This window comes from Pangasianodon hypophthalmus, chromosome 28, assembly GCF_027358585.1.
Source record: "Pangasianodon hypophthalmus isolate fPanHyp1 chromosome 28, fPanHyp1.pri, whole genome shotgun sequence".
Lineage (NCBI taxonomy): Eukaryota > Metazoa > Chordata > Actinopteri > Siluriformes > Pangasiidae > Pangasianodon > Pangasianodon hypophthalmus.
Window position 1 is genome coordinate 434,349 of NC_069737.1, and position 18,492 is coordinate 452,840.

The 18,492-nt window shown below is 41.1% G+C and overlaps 1 protein-coding gene and 3 non-coding genes across 5 annotated transcripts; 1 reads left to right on the forward strand and 3 right to left on the reverse strand.

The window, feature by feature from the left end:
• Positions 1-11,942: 11,942 nt before the first annotated feature.
• Positions 11,943-12,014, reverse strand: trnaq-uug (transfer RNA glutamine (anticodon UUG)). The gene has a single exon. It is a non-coding gene; the product is annotated as a tRNA-Gln (tRNA).
• Positions 12,015-12,136: 122 nt separating this feature from the next.
• On the reverse strand, positions 12,137-12,209 carry trnaf-gaa (transfer RNA phenylalanine (anticodon GAA)). The gene has a single exon. It is a non-coding gene; the product is annotated as a tRNA-Phe (tRNA).
• Positions 12,210-12,709: 500 nt separating this feature from the next.
• trnaq-uug (transfer RNA glutamine (anticodon UUG)) lies at positions 12,710-12,781 on the reverse strand. The gene has a single exon. It is a non-coding gene; the product is annotated as a tRNA-Gln (tRNA).
• Positions 12,782-13,585: 804 nt separating this feature from the next.
• aptx (aprataxin) lies at positions 13,586-18,407 on the forward strand. 2 transcript variants are annotated; one of them, XM_026910801.3, is made up of 9 exons: positions 13,586-13,709; positions 14,804-14,938; positions 15,312-15,358; positions 15,460-15,513; positions 15,660-15,902; positions 16,640-16,699; positions 17,054-17,280; positions 17,532-17,635; positions 18,059-18,407. In XM_026910801.3, the coding sequence occupies exons 1-9, from the start codon at positions 13,601-13,603 to the stop codon at positions 18,211-18,213; spliced, it is 1,134 nt and encodes a 377-aa protein (XP_026766602.3). In that variant the 5' UTR covers positions 13,586-13,600; the 3' UTR covers positions 18,214-18,407. The 2 variants fall into 2 exon arrangements, with proteins under 2 accessions (XP_026766602.3, XP_053087054.1); XM_053231079.1 differs by having other exon boundaries at positions 13,587-13,843.
• Positions 18,408-18,492: the final 85 nt, after the last annotated feature.

Genomic DNA, 18,492 nt, shown 5'->3' on the forward strand with positions numbered 1-18,492 from the left:
CATCCCCCTTCAATTTCACTGGATGTAAAAAGATGAATTTGAGCTAACGTCCCACCAAAGCTGTTTAACTTCAGCGACGCTTTTCTGAACCTCTTCAAACCAAGCAAAGGAATTTGTTGTACCAGGACAGAAAAGAACACAACTGACCAGCATCTGATCAGCATCAGCTGGAGCATTTAATAATTGTCGGATGTTCCTGGACTGGTTGGCTTGTGCTGTTACCGTATGGCTGAGAAAACACAGAGTGCACTTGGTTTCAACTGAGCTTGGATTCATTCTTCTGCAGACCTTCGTACTTGAGATGGTGCAGTACAGCTTGTAGTACTTGACTGTGCTCTTCTAGTAATCGATCCCGGACAGTTACATCATCGAGGCAGTTACTCACTTTCAGAAGGCGCTTTAGAATGACAGCCAGCATTTTGTGGAAAGTGGACAAAGCAGAAGCTAATCCATGCTTAAGCCACAGGGAATGCTCTCAATCACACCGAACCTGAGAAGTTATTCAAGACAACAGTCCTAGTAATCAGACCTGTGGAGATATTTTCTGACAAATCAGCACGCTCATTACATCTCCATTTTCAGTAATTCAGAGTAGTTCTATTTCTCATTTAAAGATACATTCGTTTGTAAGAATAAACTTTTGTTTGCCCCATATTCCCTTTATCTTATGAAATAAATGTTTATGAGTGAAAAGCAAACTGACATTTTAGTGTTCATGGTAAAAATAAAAAAGTCGGTATATACACTATATGGCCAAAAGTATGTGCACCCCTGACCATCACACCTGACCATCATTGTTGAACATCCCATTAAAGTTTTGTTTTATTTAGACGTTCTATACAATTGTGTGATTCCAAGTTTGTGTGAACAGTTTGGGGAAGAACCACATATGGGTGTGATGGTCATGGGGTGCACTTACTTTTGCCCCTATAGTGTATTTACTTCAGTAGAATAGGTTGGATCGTTAAATAGAAATAAGTGCTATTAAGTTGTTCTGTATGTTTTCTGATAGAAGTGCAATGCCACTGAAAGTAGAAGAGATAGAAGAGACATCCAGATCATTAAGCTTGCTATAACATTTAAAAAAAATACACTAATAGCACAAGAACAACAATAGGTTTTCAAAAGAGCCTAATTTAATCTAAGAACTAATTTAATCACAAAAATAAAAGTAACTTCAATCAGACTGCGTAATACAAACAAGCACACACAAGGAACAGGCTTTACACCCAAACACAGCCAGCGGAGGTGAGAACCAGGGGGGTCTAGCGATGGGTGTAAAACTGTACAAGTAGAAAGATTCACGCATCTAGGCACCATACACCAATATTTACTATAAAAGGGAAATTATTCCTAATTTCTCTATACAACTTACATACACAGAGCTTTATTTTATTCATACTAGGGCACAAATACAGATACGAATAAGAGAGGCATCTGGCTGAGATTTGTGCTAGAGCTGTGCTTCAAGACAGAGATCCTGTGGAACACAACAAAAATTCACCCAAGCAGGAAGTTTATACTTTCACACGGGTAAACATGAGATGAAGCTTAGATATGAAGCTCACATGGCAAAGAAGGAACACATTCTCCACTGTGAATGTGCAGCACAGCGTGATGCATTTATAGAGTTCATTCATCCATAGTAACTTCCTGGTCAGGTTCACGGTGGTTTAACTCAGACTAATAGTTTTATATTTTAGGAAACAGAACCGACTAAATATCATGGGCGGTACAAACAAAAATAATAACTGCATGAATGGGATTTAAAAAAAAAAAAAAACAGTTCCAAACACATCTCTAGGTGAGACAAATTATGAACTGGAGTGATGTAGTTGAGGTTGAGGAACTGTCAGAGCCATAATACATACACCATGCTGACTCCTAACACTGCTAGGAATTACTACTTCTGGGTTTTCTGGTGTTTCCAGCATGGTAGGGATCATACGCACTTCTAAATAAAAACCTTCTGCTTGAGGCCATGCCACTTTGTGTTTAAATCCAATACAGGCATGAATATTTATTTATTATTATCTGTTCTATCGATTAACACCAATAACCTAGACTCTGAATGTAGAACTGGACGATTCTAGGAAACAGAATATATAACAGAAACTATTCAAGTGTATGCACACTTAGATGATCATATTTATTAAACTGATTAATTAAATTAAACTGATATATCTGTTATTGAAATATGAAAAATATATAAGGTTAAGAAGGAGATTTATGAAGAACTCACACAGGATTTTAGTCTTTCATTTAGATATCTGTAGCCCTGGTCTCTACACTGGGTGATACAGTATAATGAGGGATTTGAAGTCATGGTCAACACTCGATCCGTTTCTGTAATGTTTTTAGACATGGATCTGTATTAAACTCAGCAGACAGGCTGACTAATGTTTCAGCTCGGTGAAACTCGAGCCCATGAGTGCTGTACAGTGGTGCGTTCGGAATGCAGCCGCTCGCTACACTACAGGTCTGATCCTGAATTTTAGACTGTTAGAATTCTGGTGTAAGTTTCGATAATACAAAACTGTGTTTTTAATTAGTTTGTGACAAGCTATGTTGCCTAATGTTTATAGAGACCTCAGAAGAGATGATGTAATAAATACTGACAATATTTTTCAGCGTCATGGAAAGGTGGTTCTCATGAGAACATGATTGATTAGGGGATTTCATCTTTTTGTTTCCTTTTGTTTTTTTGTACAAGGATGTGAATAAAAAAATATACTGCATATAATTTTATTGGTTTTTCTGAGAAGGATTTTATAAAAAAAAAAAAAATACTGCTAATTATTTTATTAAAGGGTGTAAATGATCCGGATAGCATTGTATCTATCCAAGTTCTGCCATTATTGTATTTACATTACACCCTGTTAGTCAAAGCAGATATTGGTTGCCTCATTCCATCATTTTTGGTTTTACTTATCAAAAACGAACAGATTTTGTCCACAAATACACAAAAGGGAAGCAGTCTAATGTATTTCTGAAGTTGTCACATGACTAGTATACAATGAAAATGGTATTAATGGAAAATACAAAACTTTAGGTCATGATCATAACCCTGGTCCTCTGACAGTATGAGTGATGTATCTCACTATGGAACACGCTGATTCTTGGTTTTCCCCAGAACTAATATTTCATACGGCAGTCAGGATTGACGTGTAGATGCGACGTGCGTTCAGGTGTACTTTAATGGTAGAGAAGGCAGTAATGATAAAATCATAGGAACAGAATACTGAAAGGCAAATAACCCAATGCCATGCACCACTCCTCAAAAACATGTCACTTGCAATCATAGATGTATCTTGTAGCTGATGTGATAACAGTATCAGGTAGCCTTGGTCTACCTCCGTGGTCAGATTTGAAAGTGCCATCAGCACCCTGAAGTGAACGTGAGTCACACAGACCAGGAAGAAATCACTGCTGATTGATGGGTAAAAATGAGGTTGAGCAGACAAACACAGAGACCAGGAAAATGTTCCGGCTGCTTTATGCATGAATTTTAAAAATGCAGATAAACAGATAAACACAGAGAATGCTGTCCATCAATGCTGTCTTATGTCTGAAGGATAAAAATGCAGACAGACGTAGCAACAGATATAAACAGTAGGGCCGTGGAGTCACATTTTATGACATATGATCTGTGTATCTGGTGGTTGTTTTTTTCAAGTTATCAGTTTTGGAGGAAATCGTATTCTATATATAGACAGGGGAAGAGCTTGCCTGTTTTAATTAAGATGTAAACACAGAAAAGTTTTCTTCTTTCTTCCTATTCTTGGAAAAAGATGTTACAGCAATTAATAACAAAATGTACAAATGTTCTAGTGTTTACATCTTAACTAAAACAGAAAAGTCTGGGAAGTAAGGCAGCTTTCATGAAGTGACTGGTGGTTGTCATAAAATGTAGTAAAATGAGAGGTTTTTAAGTTTTAATATATAATTTTGCTTTATCTCACATAGAGGAACAGTGGTTTCACTTTGTTTGGCTGTGGAAACTGAAATGGTTCTTGCATTTGTTTTATTTGCATGAACTAATTATGAAACATTTTGAACAGTTTGTGTGTGTGTGTGTGTGTGCGTGTGTGTGTGTGTATAAAATTACAGAAAGGTAACAGAAAGCCATTAATGAGATCAACATTGTGTTGCTCTAAAGATACAACAATTTATTGCCAACAAAGATTTGTATCTACTCACATAATATTAGTGTATTAGTGTAGCTATTAACCAGCTGTCAACTTGGTTCAGAAACACATTTTTGAGGCCATGTTGCCACAATTCAGAAACATGAAGCTAAGGCTAACACTGCAGCTCAAAATGCTAACATTGCAGAGGCAGTGCACCAGCCAGCTTCAGTTTCCCTGGAAGGTTAGTTTGGCTAATAAACACACAGTGTACATTGTCTTTAACCATTACAGGTCCATGAGCATACCTAATCATTTGTGTTTCTCTCTCTCTCTCTCTCTCTGTCTCTCTCTCTCTCTCTCTCTCTCTGTCGATTTGCACATGCTACTCCTGAGATGCCAGTGATCCCGACTCCTTCTGCCCTCCGGATCTGCCTGATCCATCCTGATGCCCTACTTCTGCTTGGATTCCATGAGATTACAGAGGACGGTACCATATAGAAAGCATGAAGATAGCTTTGTACTGCAATTGATACAAACAGTTTTGCACTCAAGTCTCCATCATTGAACAGATAATAACTTCAACAAAACAGATTTCAAGGTAAAACTATAATGAAATTCAGAAATGACTCAGCTGCTCATATTCATAAGTTGCTCCTAAGCTCATAAGTTCCTGGTTACACAACTGCACTAGTTGTCCATGTAGTACACAGTTATAGAAGGGAATGATTTATAATCGCACTATCCGTTGCACCCAGATGAGGATGGTTCCCTTTTGAGCCAGAAGGTTTCTTCCTCATATCATCTCAGGGAGTTTTTCCTCACCACCGTCACCTCTGGCTTCCTCATTAGGGATAAATTTATATATTTAAAATGTATGATGTGAAAATGTGTGTAAAATCCATTGTTAAAAGCCCTATACAAATAAAATTGAATTGACTATAGTTAAACATTTTGTTGTTCATTCAGTGCAAGCTGGTTCATCAAGTGAATATGGCTGCATTATACTGAGGAAAGTATATTTTAGCTGCTTCAAAGTACTGGAGGAAAGTCTATTTAATGAAGACAGCATGAGCTTAGACAGAAGTTTGATTATGGGAGGCTTCATGAACTGGCATAAGGCTACAGAAAAACTCTGCTCTCTGCTCTAAAAAAACACCCCAGTTAGTGCCCTTTTATCTGGCACTGTCTGACAAGCTCAGAACATAGCAGGGAATGTGCTGGAACTAATGTCCAGGTTGGTAGTCTTCCTGAGAAAGTGATTTTATGGTGACAGCAGCAGTGATGTCACACGTCACTGAAGGGGAGTGTGGTCTTCTTTGCTGTCATCTGAGCAATCACTGGCTGCCAGCTGTGTGCATTTCTGCCATCCCGCCTTGCAGCCATGTGCTCTCGCGCTATCCACAACACTGGGGGCTCTGAAAAGGCGCAGTCTGTTCAACACCCGTGAGGAGTGCGCAGTGTTTGTAGCGAGGGGGCTGCAGGCTCACCGTCACAGTACTCCCCTCAGCTCCGAGCCTACTGGCAGTAACGGTTGTGCCCATAGAGTGTACCGCCAGGACAGGCCAGCAGCGTTCCCATGGTGTTGCATCTGGAAGGAAAAATCCTACAAAGGGAGAAACCATTGAGTCACCCTAGCATTGGTGTCCTTTGCCCTGGCCACCCACTGCAGGGGCACACCCACTCCTCAATACTCCTAGCCCACATTAGTGATAGGTCTTCTCTCTCAATGGCGACATACTTCATTTCAGCGGGGGTCAACCTCCAGCTGACGTACAGTACCGGGTGCTCTTCCCCATCAAATGATTGCAAGAGCACGGCGGCTAGCTCAGTTTCAGATGCGCCAGTGTGGACGGTGAAAGGCAGTTCAAAGTCTGGGTTCCTGAGAACTGGGGAGCTGGTGAGTGCCTTCTTAAGAGCCTGCCCTACCTCTTTGGCCCAGCGCACCTGGTCTGGTTGTTTTTTCTTGGTAAGATCTGAGAGGGGGGAGGCTAAAGAGGAGAAATTAGGAACAAACATCCAATAGTAACCCGCCAACCCCAGAAAGGCATGTATCTGCTTCTTCGTGGTGAGCGAAGGGTACCCTTTTACTGCCTCAATTTTCTTTTCCTGGGGCTTCAGTAGTCCCCAGTTAACACGGTACCCCAGGTACCGTGCCTCGGTCAGCCCCAGGTGGCATTTCCATGGGTTTGCCATCATCCTTGCCTTCTGGAGCTTCCCAGGACCTCCCTGAGATGGTGTAGGTGGTCCGACCAGGTGGTGGAGTGGATGACAGCGTCGTCCAGCCACAAACTGTTGGTGGGGTCATAAGACGATATCCATCAGCAGCTGGAATGTTGCAGGCGTTCCGTGTAGCCTGAAGGGGAGAACTCGGTACTGCCAGTGGCCACTGGACGTGCTGAACGGTGTGTTGGCCTTGGCGTGTGGGGCTAGGGCTTCCTACCAGTAGCCTCTTGCGAACTTGAGGGTGGAAATGAACTGAACTATTCCCAGCCACTCCAACAGGTCGTCCACTCAGGAGAGGGGGTAACTATCAAAGTCCGAGACCTTGTTCAGCTTCTGGAAGTCATTGCATAGCCAGAGACTCCCGTCAGGCTTCGGGATCACCACAATGGGGCTGGACCAGGGGCTGGTGGACTCCTCAGTGAAGCCATCCCGTAGCATCCATCTGACTTCCTCCTCAAATGCATGACAGTGAGCTTCAGCGACACAGTAGGGCCACTGGTGTACCACCACTCCCACAGGGGTTTTGATCTCGTGCTCGACCAGATGTGTCATACCGGGTGTTGAGGAAAAGACATCAGCAAACTGGTCCACTAGCTCTGTGAGCTCCTGACACTGTGAGGGGGTAAGTTCTTCTACCTTCTGGACCGAGGTACACTCTGTGGGGTCTGGAGAGAGTGGCAAATGCAGACACTGCTGGGACAGGCTTGATATATTTTTTTTAATAAATTAATGTGGCAAGTTTAGGTGTCTGCACGCTTACCGGGCTGTTGCAGGGGATAATTCACCAGGCCCACCCTCTCGAGGATGGTGTAGGGGCCTTGCCAGTGGGAAGAATTGGAACTCGGTAGCAGGAGGTCACCCAGCTGGAACTCTCGAGGATGGGCTGGCCAGTTGTATATCCGTTGCTGTTCCATCTGGGCTTCCTCTATATGTTGCTGGACGATGGGTGCCACTTGGTCGATCCACTCCTGCATGTCTCGTATGTATTCGACCAGGGTGCAGAATGGTGAGGACTGCTCCTTCCATGCCTACTTGGCCACATCCAGCAGACCTCAAAGCCGCCATCCAAAGAGGAGCTCAAAGGGGGTGAAGCCCGTGGAAGCCTCTGGTGTTTCTCGAACGACCACGAGGACATAAAGTAGGAGGAGGTCCCAGTTCCTCCTTTCCTCGCCAACAACCTGCCACAACATCCATTTGAGGGTCTGGTCGAACCTTTCCACCAAGCTATTGGTCTGGGGGTGTTAGATGGATGTCCTCAGATGTTTCACCTGCAACAGCCAAAACAGATCAGCCATTAGATGGGATAAAATGGGCATTGTTCTTTGGGATCCCCACACGGCTGAACAGCAGCATGAGTTCTTTGGGCGATGTCCTGGAGGTGGTCTTCGAAAGGAGAACTGCCTCGGGGTACCTGGTGGCATAATTGACGATAACGAGGATGTACTCGTGGCCCCGGGCAGACTTCGGGAGCGGCCCTACGAGGTCCATGCCTACCCTTTTGAAGGGGACGCCGATGATGGGAACTGGGATTAGGGGAGAGGGCACAGGCTTCTTGGGCAAGGTTCGTTGGCTTTGGGGGAACTGCTGGCAGAAATTCTGGACCTCGGTGTCCATACCCGACCAGAGGAGCTGGTCTTTTTTCTGCAGGGTGTTGCGGGCCCCCAGATTAACGCCTAATGGATGTGAATGGGCCAGGTGCATGAGTAGCTGGGTCTTTGTTTGGAGGACGACTAGGAGGTCGCAGACTTGGCCACGTCACTCTGTGTGGTAATAAAAGAGTCCCCCTTAGACCAGAAAATAAAAGTCAGGCAATCTTTGGTCTGGGTCTCGGTCCACCACCTCCACTTGTCACACCTGGCCCCAACAGTGTTTCTGGCAGTCGTCTTTCTTTCGTTCGTGCCCAAAGTTGCCCTCAGGAGTTACCTGGTGAAACACAGATGCCCCTTGTGGCTTTGGCGATGGTACTTGGGGCTGTAGGGAACCCTGGGCAGTCTCTTCCGAGTAACCTGGGCACCGGTAGGTCAGGGATTGGGCCCACTAGCAGTGGCCACTCGCCGGAGGAGACTGAGAGGGTCCCACACGGGGCAGGATCACTGGCCGAGTGAGAGTCATGGAGGGCCGGAACAGGAGTGCCATCTGTGCCACACGGAGTTACTAGCATGTTGATTATTTCCCTATAACAATGTCCACAAATGTTTTGTTCTTCTTATAATGCAATAATACAAATTTAATTTAATTATAATTGCCTACAATTACAATTTTGTATTTATTAAAGAATGAAATGTCATATTTATTTTATTTATTTCAGTTAGTGCAAGGAATGTCAATGTGAAATGAGTTAGTTCCTGCTGTCACTTACGTTAAAGCAGCTATAAACATTCGTGCCCTCACCAGCCTCTCTTTATTTTCTATCTTCAAGTTAATAAGAGAAAAAAAACACAGCTTGTTATGTTACTGAGAAACAGCAAAGAAGCGTAAACTCCTCTGTCCTGAAGAAAAATTAAAGTTACAGCTTTACCTCTCACTGAAACAAAGCACTGACACTGGAGACTCCTTCCATAAATGTTAAAAAATGGCTCCTTACAGAAAACTTTATATCAAAGATGACGCACATTTTTTAATCCATTTATGTGGCGTGTCTGCTGTACACCTCCCTGTGAATGAGCTGTTACTACAGAAAGGGTAATTTATTAGAACAAGCTCATTAATATAAACCTGCGCTACTGTCAGAGCTGCTGTTATAGAAAACTAATCAACACCTTCTGACCATCACAATCCAGCATTCAACAGCACTGTGGGATAAATAATAATAATGACCTGTTCACTAATATTGATTTGATTATCCACATATGAACATTTGATTAGTTTTACATATTTGTTAAAGGGGATATTAATGGAATAGCAATGTACCTAAAATACCCATAAAAATGTGAGCTATGCGAAAGCATCTGATTCAGTTTTCTAAAAAAATAATGCAGTCTTATGTTTTTTCTCTGTGAGTGGCCTTTGAATAATGTGCGTCACAGAGACCAAGATCTCTGCTGGGTTATGCCTGATCGATAAAAATGCAGATGAGCAGATTAGATGCAAAGACCAGGAAAAGATCACTGCTGTGTTATGCTTGATGGAACAAAATGCAGATGAGCAGATAGACAAAGTGGCAGCTCGAGCTCAGGCGGTGTGACGTTTGGTCACGCAAGGCAAAGTTTTCTGTCCTGTTAGGAACAAAGTGGAGGGGTACGAGCACGAAACCCCCCAAAAAAAACCACCAGTCTGCGGGTAGATATAAAGCATGCAGGACATCTTTATTTCAGCTTCATGCATATTCAGTAAATACTTTTAATTTTCATTTTAAATTTAATTTTAATTGCTTATTTGCTTATGTTTTGGGAAACCAAACCAACTACGTTCATTACAAAATATTGTGTACAAATACAAAAAAAAAAAAAAAGACACACACACAAAACAGTTTGCACTATAGGAAATGAAATTTGCGCACTATATAGTTTCTGTATACACTGTACAGCTGTGCATATCTGGATATTTTTTTTCTTTACATATTCTATTTATATATTCATATTCTGTATATATACATAGATAGATATTCGGTGTATATATATATATATTCTTCTGTAGGCTGCTACATTTTATTATATTCTGTTTTTATTATGTGTGTGTATCTTAGATTGTTGTTGCACTGTGGGACGAGGAACTAAGGAAAAACATTTTACTACATGACGTCACATGCATGTTTGTGATAAATAAAGAACGTTGAACTGCAGGAATGCTGTTGTTTACTGTACATTACATTTTCCCCAACACTGTAAAAATTGCCAACATTATTGTAACACATACAGTAGTAATATGTATTAATAAGTATAGTTTTTATTTCTATTATTTATAATTTTGTTATTTCTTTATATTTACAGTGTCCTCTAAAAGTATTGGAACAGCAAGATTAATTCTTTTCTTTTTTTTTTTGCTATACAGGGGGTATACGCATTTGGGTTTGAGATGAAAAGATGAATATGAGACAATAGATCAGAATTGCAGCTTTCAATTCCTGATATTTACATCTAGACGTCTTAAACAACTCAGAACAAGGCACTTTTGGTAGCAGACCACCCAATTTTTAGGTGAGCAAAATTATAGGAACAGATAGTGTTAAAGTAAATGAAAATAAATAGCACGTAATATTTGGCTGCATATCCCTTGCTTGCAATAACTGCATCAAGCCACTGACATCACCAAACTGCTGCATTCTCCTTTCGTGAAGCTTTTCATGAGCTTTCATGAAGCATCAGATGGCTCTGATGGATTTTCACAGGGTCACAGCACACAGTTATAGAAGGGAATGATTTATAATCGGGTGTCACCCAGATGAGGATGGTTCCCTTTAGAGTCTGGTTCCTCTCAAGGTTTCTTCCTCATATCGTCTCAGGGAGTTTTTCCTCACCACCGTCACCTCTGGCTTCCTCATTAGGGATAAATTTATACATTTACAATTTATTTTGGTTTAATTTAATTTGAATCTATTTATTTCTGTAAAGCTGCTTTGTGACAATGTCCATTGTTAAATTTTCCCTCTTTTCTCAACTTCAGAATGGCTTGCTTTTCTCCCATAGATAGCTCCCTGGTCTTCATGCTGGTTTATCTTTTTTAACAACAAATGCAGTCTTCACAGTTGAAATCCAGGGCTCAAACTAAGAGTAGACATTTAGAGCTATTAACTGTTTAAACAATCAATCTAACAGGACACACCTGTGCAACAAGAAACACCTGTCAGTCACATGTTCCAATATTTTTGCTCACTTGAAAATGGGTGAGTTCAAACAAAAGGTGCCATGTTCTAAGTTGTTTAAAACGTCTAGATGTAAATATCAGGATTTGAAAGCTGGAATTCTGATTTATCGTCTCATATTCATCTTTTGAACTCAAACCCAAATATCTTCAACGTATAGCAAAGACCAAAAAATTGGCCTTGCTGTTCCAATACTTTTGGGGGGACTTTATTTAGGGAATATCTCTTCATCTTTAAACTCATTAAAAATGCAAAGATCAATAAATAACCAGGAAAATGCAAATTTATGCTCTTGTTATCCCCAATAGCTGAACGCTGCATTTGACTTACCTTGTATCTAGTAATTTGCAGGTTGGTCATATTCCACCTCGGCATTGTCAAATTGGAAAAAAAAGACATGGAGGCCCTCTATGTTCATCTTTTGTTAGCAACAAGCTAGCCAGCTAATTGTAATAAGCAATGTACATTTTCCTCCTCAAAAGAGTGACCTGTTTAGTCAGTGTTTCTAAAGCAAATACTTGTGTATACAGTATAACACATTTGAAGGTACAAAGCAATACTTTGCTTATGTCTGATGCTGTGTGCAGTCATGCTGATCTGTAAATGGGGAAGGACCTTGAAGTTGAGAAGATTACCCAAAGTTGGAAGTTCAAGTTGAGAGGGCGTTTTCTTTGGCTTTTTCCTGGTTGGAGATGGTGGCATTAAAAAGTGCATTGGAAGCTTAAAACATGAGCTTCTTTTACGATGGTTTATTGACTTTAACAAAGAACCTTGAACAAAGGAGTTGCAGGTTCCACCGAAATTTGAACTCGGATCACTGGATTCAAAGTCCAGAGTGCTAACCATTACACCATGGAACCAAGCTGCAGTGAGTGTTTAGCTTTCACCAGCTGAATACTGCCATGTACTGACTGAGAGCAGGTAAACTGCAGTTATCCCACAGGGCAGCAACTAAGACATCTAATCAAAAGATGAACTCCAATGCCGAAACCCGGGATTGAACCAGGGACCTTTAGATCTTCAGTCTAACGCTCTCCCAACTGAGCTATTTCGGCTTCTGTGTTGGAAACGTGCTACTTTTTAATCCAAAAATTTGGACACAAAAATTGTGCATTCTGAAATATATGCAGCAAGCCCAAGCTTTTTTGCGATAATTTGTCTCCTTCCCACAATGGTAAAGAACCTTGACTAAAGACTGTGCAGCTTTCACTGATATTTAATCAATATTCAGTCCAGTTCTCTCCCAGATGAGCTATTCTGGCCAACGTACACAAAATCATTACTGTATGCAACGAAAATCAAAAACTTAGTCCATGAACATCTTGAGCAGAATTGTAGCCTACTACAATGTACACAGAGCAAGGATGTACCTTCAGAGCTCCAGTCTAACGCTCGCCAAGCTAACGCACACATGGGCTTAACTGCATGGACCAAAAGGTTCAACGTTGGCCAATATTCATCTTTACAAGTGTTTGGAGCCTGAAAGCTTCCAAACCTACACTTCAGTCAAGAAAATTTACCTACTGTAGTGCAAAACCTTAAACAAAAGCTTTACAGGTTCCACTGAGATTTGAACTCAGATCACTGGATTCAAAGTCCAGCGTGCTAACCATTACACCATGGAACCAAGCTAGAAGCTACAGACCAGCTTCTTCACCAACTGTCAGCTCAAACCAGTCTGGCCATTCTCCTCCATTCTCCTCTGATCTCTCTCATCAACAAGGCGTTTCTGCTGGCAGACCCTCTGCGCACATGAAGGTTTTTGCTTCTTACACCATTCTGTGGAAACTCTAGAGACTGTTGTGTGTGAAAATCTCAGGAGATCAACAGCTTCTGGCTTATAAATCTGGCTACATCTGCGAATTTATCTACACTACGGAAAACCCACAGGGCCACCCATGACACCATGGAATGTTGAGCCAGTTCCTTCCACCAACTGAACACTAGCACGTACTGTGCGATTATCACAAACGCCAGAAGATATAATTTGTAAGTAGTCAATCCACCTACATGTTCCTGCTGGAACGATCTGAACCCGAGGCTATTTCAAACCAGGCCCACTTTTATAAGCTCTCTTTATGGAATACCTCCTGGTGACGTTGCATAATAATTCTTACGAAACTTGCTGACCTATATTTCTTTTCTACAGCGCCACCACTAAACTACATTTTAAAAACCATCACTAACAGCAACAAGAGCAACAACAGCAAAAATAAAATAAAATAAAATAAAAAACAAGAGAACTACAGCCACAAAGCAACAGCCAATGAGATTTTTCTGTAATAAATATTTTAAATAAACAGTCATGTCAGAAAAAAGCAAAGAGTTTCATACTGTTGCTTTAACTTGATGAGATTCAACTTTTATTTTGAAATCTGGACCTGAACTCGACCGGAAGTGAGCCACACATGCGCCATCATGCTGGTTAAATTCCGAATGCCGTCAGATGGAGCAGTCGGTTCACTACCTAGTGCTTCTGAGGCGCTTTTCCTGCCGCCTGTGCAGTGAGCTTTCAGAGGAAGTCGGTGGCATTTGGGACTCGGCGCTTGTTTCAGGTTTCACAGCGTTACTCTGCTTTCAGCTTTTCATCAATTCAAAAGAAAATGAGATTTTCTTACTGCGATAAACTGATAAACACAATATTTTAAAGCGTTAACTGAGGACTGGAGCAACCAGGTACAAAACACAGGTAACTGTTTATCCAGCTAGTTACTGTTTATCAGCTAGTTACTGTTTATCCAACTAGTTACTGTTCCTCCAGCTAGTTACTGGTTTATCCAGCTAGTTACTGTTCCTCCAGCTAGTTACTGTTCATCCAGCTAGTTACTGGTTTATCCAGCTCTCTGATGAAAAAACCAATAGAAATCTTCATAGAATCTCTATTGGTTTTAATGGTTTTAATGGAAGCTGTAGTGGTCCCTGTGGGCCTTCTGGTGGTGGCATGTTATGTCTAGTGGATACCATTAAGGACTAGTGATGGTGCTGGTTGTAATGATTAGCTGATGGTTTGTAATGGTATTTGTAGAGGAAACCATTAGAATTTTGTGATGGTTTCTGGTTAGATATTGTTATATTTTTATAAATTACTGAGTTTTTTTCAGCAGGGTAATTAACAAATTTCCACTTTTATTTCTGTAAGATTTTGTTTCTGCACAGCTGTAAGATTTTGTTTCTGCACAGCTGTAAGATTTTGTTTCTGCACAGCTGTAAGATTTTGTTTCTGCACAGCTGTAAGATTTTGTTTCTGCACAGCTGTAAGATGTTTGTGAGTCAGATTGTCATGTTGTTAATATTTTGTCCGTTAGCTCAGTTATTTAAACGCATTAAAATATTGCACCTGATGGGTTTTGGGAAAGCAGTGGACATGAGACATTTTTTACTTCTTTTGTCATAATTTTTAAAAAATGGGGAAAAAAAATCAGTATGTGTTTAAAAAAATATAACAATATGTTGCATTGTGATAATGTATTTATAGTGAGAGTAATACTGGCATGTGGTGTGTGTGTATATATATATATATATATATATATATATATATATATATATATATATATATATATATATAATTAACATAATAATTCTGTAATAAAAGTGCTGCACGTGCAGTAGAAGGTTTTGTGATTGTGTGGTTTGTTGTTGTGGTTCTCAGGGGAAATGCCGACTTTTTGGCTCGTTAGTGAGGATGAGAGCCATAAACCCATTCAGCTCCTTCACTATCACACACACACTCTGGGTCGAGGTCCAGAAACTAGGATTAAAGACCAGAAATGCTCCAGACAGCAAGGTAAAGCCAGCGACGCGATGATCGCACACACACGGGCTGTAGAGGGAAAGAGAAATGTGCCACTGCAGTGTGAATTGAAACATTACAAATCTGAATTTTTAAATCTGTAAGTGACGTTTTGTAGTTGAATTACCTCAGATGGCTCGAATTTGAGTGCGAGGTTTCAAACTGAGTTTTGTAATAATCAGTTGTAGAATCTGTTTCAGGTTTTCAGGTTCAGATTCGTAGTTTCACAGCACGGCAGCACTGGCTCACTGGCTGAAAGCAGATCTGTGCTAGTTTACTTTTCTGCAGTCGCTGGATAAAGTGCACTGGAATATTGAAATCTGTTATTAGCACACTGCTAATCATAACACACTTCTGATCTTTACAGTTGAACTGAGAGCGGATTGTAACCGAGGATTCGTCACTGTGAAGCAGGTAAGATGATGAAGATGATGTTTTATTAAGCACAAGTGAAATATTTCCATCAAACGTCTGAGCCAGAATGCTGGAATGCTCATCAGTACGTCGCTTTGCAGTTAGGCAGCAATCCTACAAGCGTGGACGATGTGGTCGTGGGCAAAGGCAATCAGGTAAAGCACACGCGCGTCACACTTCCTGACAGGATCACACTTTATCCATGATGCTGTCTTTCCGTGTTTGTCAGTAACCGAGACTGTTGTACAGGTCGCTGGCTGTAACAGCGTTCCAACAGCGTTTCCTTCACCTCTGCAACCAGGTGACCTTTAAACCCGGGCAGAAGCTCTACATGGTCAATCGGCTCTATCCGTACACGCTGCAGTTCAGGGAAGAATCGACACCTGGCGGCGCTTCTGAGGAGAAAAGCCGACCGATGAAGAGACCGCACCAGAGAGACGCTCATGAAGAGAAAGACGAGGATAAGGAAAAGAGCTGCAGAGTGTCAGCACCTTCCTGTTCCAACAGCGCAGCTCGGCCAGAGAAAACACACACGCCTGAAAAGGTCCGTTTCACTTCTAACCTTGTTTTCGGCTTTAAATGGTTTAAATTACATAAATTGTTGATTTAATTATGTATACAAAGGAAATCAGATTTGCCCATGTTTTCAAATTTTATATAAAAGCCTTTATAACATTATTTAAGCTGAATATTATATTCACTATCTCACCTGAAGTTTTATGATATATATGATATACAAAAATGGAGTATTGAAGACAATTTGAAGAAAATATTCTTTTAAAAATGAATAGAAATGGATGATTTGTCAGAAGGCTTAGAACACTTCATAAAATATATCTTGTCACAGCGCTCATTTACGATGTCAGAACTGCGAAGTCCAACATGATGATAATTAATATAGAATATTTACAAAAGTATCACTTACACCAGATGTCTTTACAAACTTGTATTAAATGTATTAAATGTCTGCACGATAGATAAAAATAGCATTTTGCAATTATTTCTGTGATTATTTATCAGAATGATGAGAGCACATTATCAGACGTGTATCTTGTTATGGTGCTTATCTTCAATGCTGAGAGTGATTACTATACAATACTATACAATATTTGTGCAGCTGATAAACAGCAGGTTTTACTCTAACGTTGTTGAGTTTAGAAATTCATGAAAAACACATTTAGAATAATTGGACTGATAGCTAACAGTTTATTAGTGAGTTAGCGTGTGCTATAGTATTTGTGTCGATTTGCACCATGCTAATGACGGGCCGGTTCTCCACAGGAACCCGCAGCTCACTGGAGTCAAGGGCTCAAAGTCTCAATGCAGGACCCGAACATGCAGGTAGCGTACACCTGCTTCCGGTGCACTTCAGGTTTTTGCTTGACTATTCGTGACGTAAATGTGGTTCCAGAGTTAATCTGAGATAGTACACGTTTAATTTCTGTTCTGTCCCACCTCCTGATAGCAGATCAGGTGCTACAGCTTTTGGGTGCCAGGGTTATAATCTGGAGCAGAAAAAAACTACAGGACACAATGTCCTAGAGAATGATATTGTCATAAAAAATGATAGCAGTCGTGCTTCAAAAAAGTGCCATGTGATTATTATATCACTGAAAATGAAAAACCCTGTAGACTGGAAGCAGAACCATATTCCTGATGCACTAATCCACTTCCTGTATCATTGCTGTACCTCAGGTGTACAAAGACGAGAAGGTGGTGGTGATTAAGGACAAGTACCCGAAGGCGCGGTACCACTGGCTGGTTCTGCCGTGGGACTCCATCTCCAGCCTGAAGGCTCTGCGGCCCGAGCACATGGAGCTGCTGAAGCACATGCAGCGAGTCGGGGATCGCATGGTGCAGCAGTGTCCCAGCTCCACCAAGCTGCACTTCCGTCTGGGTTATCACGCCATCCCGAGCATGAGGTCCGACGTGTTACTGTAACTCAGGTCACAGTGACGGAGAACAGGAGCGCGAGGAGTTAAACATGTTATGGATATGGTTCCGTTACAGTGATAAACATGTATTAAAATGCATCAGTGTATATCATCCTGTGTTATTAAGTTTGTTACCACACTGCTGTCCAGTTCTGGATTGTGATTGGTCAGAAAGTGTTGATTAATGTTCTATAACAGCAGCTCTGACAGTAGTGCTCTCTGCTTCCCTCCTCTCACAGTCACGTTCACCTCCACGTTATCAGCCAAGACTTTGACTCTCCGTGTCTGAAGAATAAGAAACACTGGAACTCCTTCACCACAGACTACTTCATCGAATCTCAGGGTGAGTTATCCGGGAATAAACGATCTGCTGCTCCGAAGAACTTGCTTTAGGATGCGTGAGCAAATATGAAGTAGTTTCACCTTTTGTTTTGTAGCCTAAGAGTAAGTAAGAAACGCACTGTGTGTGTGTGTGTGTGTGTGTGTGTATTGCAGTAGTAGTGGTGTGATGAAACGGAGTTACTGTTACCACCCTGAAGTTGATTATTTTTCTATAACCGCATGTCCCCAAGTGTTTTATTCCTCTTATACCTCAGCAGTACCAACAGTTACAATTTTGTATCTATTAAAGAATAATATTTCACACTTGACTCGTTCACACTGTGTGTTGGACATTTGCAAATCCATCCTGTTTGCTACTGAAACCTTTTTTTCACGTCCTTAAAATCACGGTGATGGTGAACAGCATTAGATGTTTGCGTTGCAGATGTTATCGCGATGTTGGAGAGGGACGGGCGAGTGAGCGTGAAGGACGGCACCAGCGAGCTGCTGAAGCTGCCACTGCGCTGCCACGTCTGCCACAAAGAGCAAAGTACGATCCCGAAGCTGAAGGAACACATCCGAGTTCACCTGCTGTCCTGAAATCAGCTTTAAGGCAACAAACTTGAGAATAAGAACGTAAAATGTGTTAAAAATGAGAAATCCTGCAGTACAGCATTTAGAAGTTGTTAAGAGTTAATAAAAGTGTGAGTGAAGTTACAGGTTTAGTTCGATAGCAGTGTTACATGTTCTACGTTTGTGAAGACTGAAATAAAAAGCCACAATTTCATAACAAGGCTTGTGTGTTTGACTTGTAATTATAAAACCAGTTGTTTTTAACAAAAGTGTCATGATAACATTATATACAGCTGTGCGTATAAC

Bases quoted from the DNA above. Each gene is read 5' to 3' on its own strand.
- aptx (XM_026910801.3), top strand. From the start codon at position 13,601: ATGGAGCAGTCGGTTCACTACCTAGTGCTTCTGAGGCGCTTTTCCTGC. The intron at 13,710-14,803 runs GTTTCACAGCGT...TGTGGTTCTCAG, and splicing joins GGACTCGGCGCTTGTTTCAG to GGGAAATGCCGACTTTTTGG. The intron at 15,903-16,639 runs GTCCGTTTCACT...GGTTCTCCACAG, and splicing joins AAACACACACGCCTGAAAAG to GAACCCGCAGCTCACTGGAG.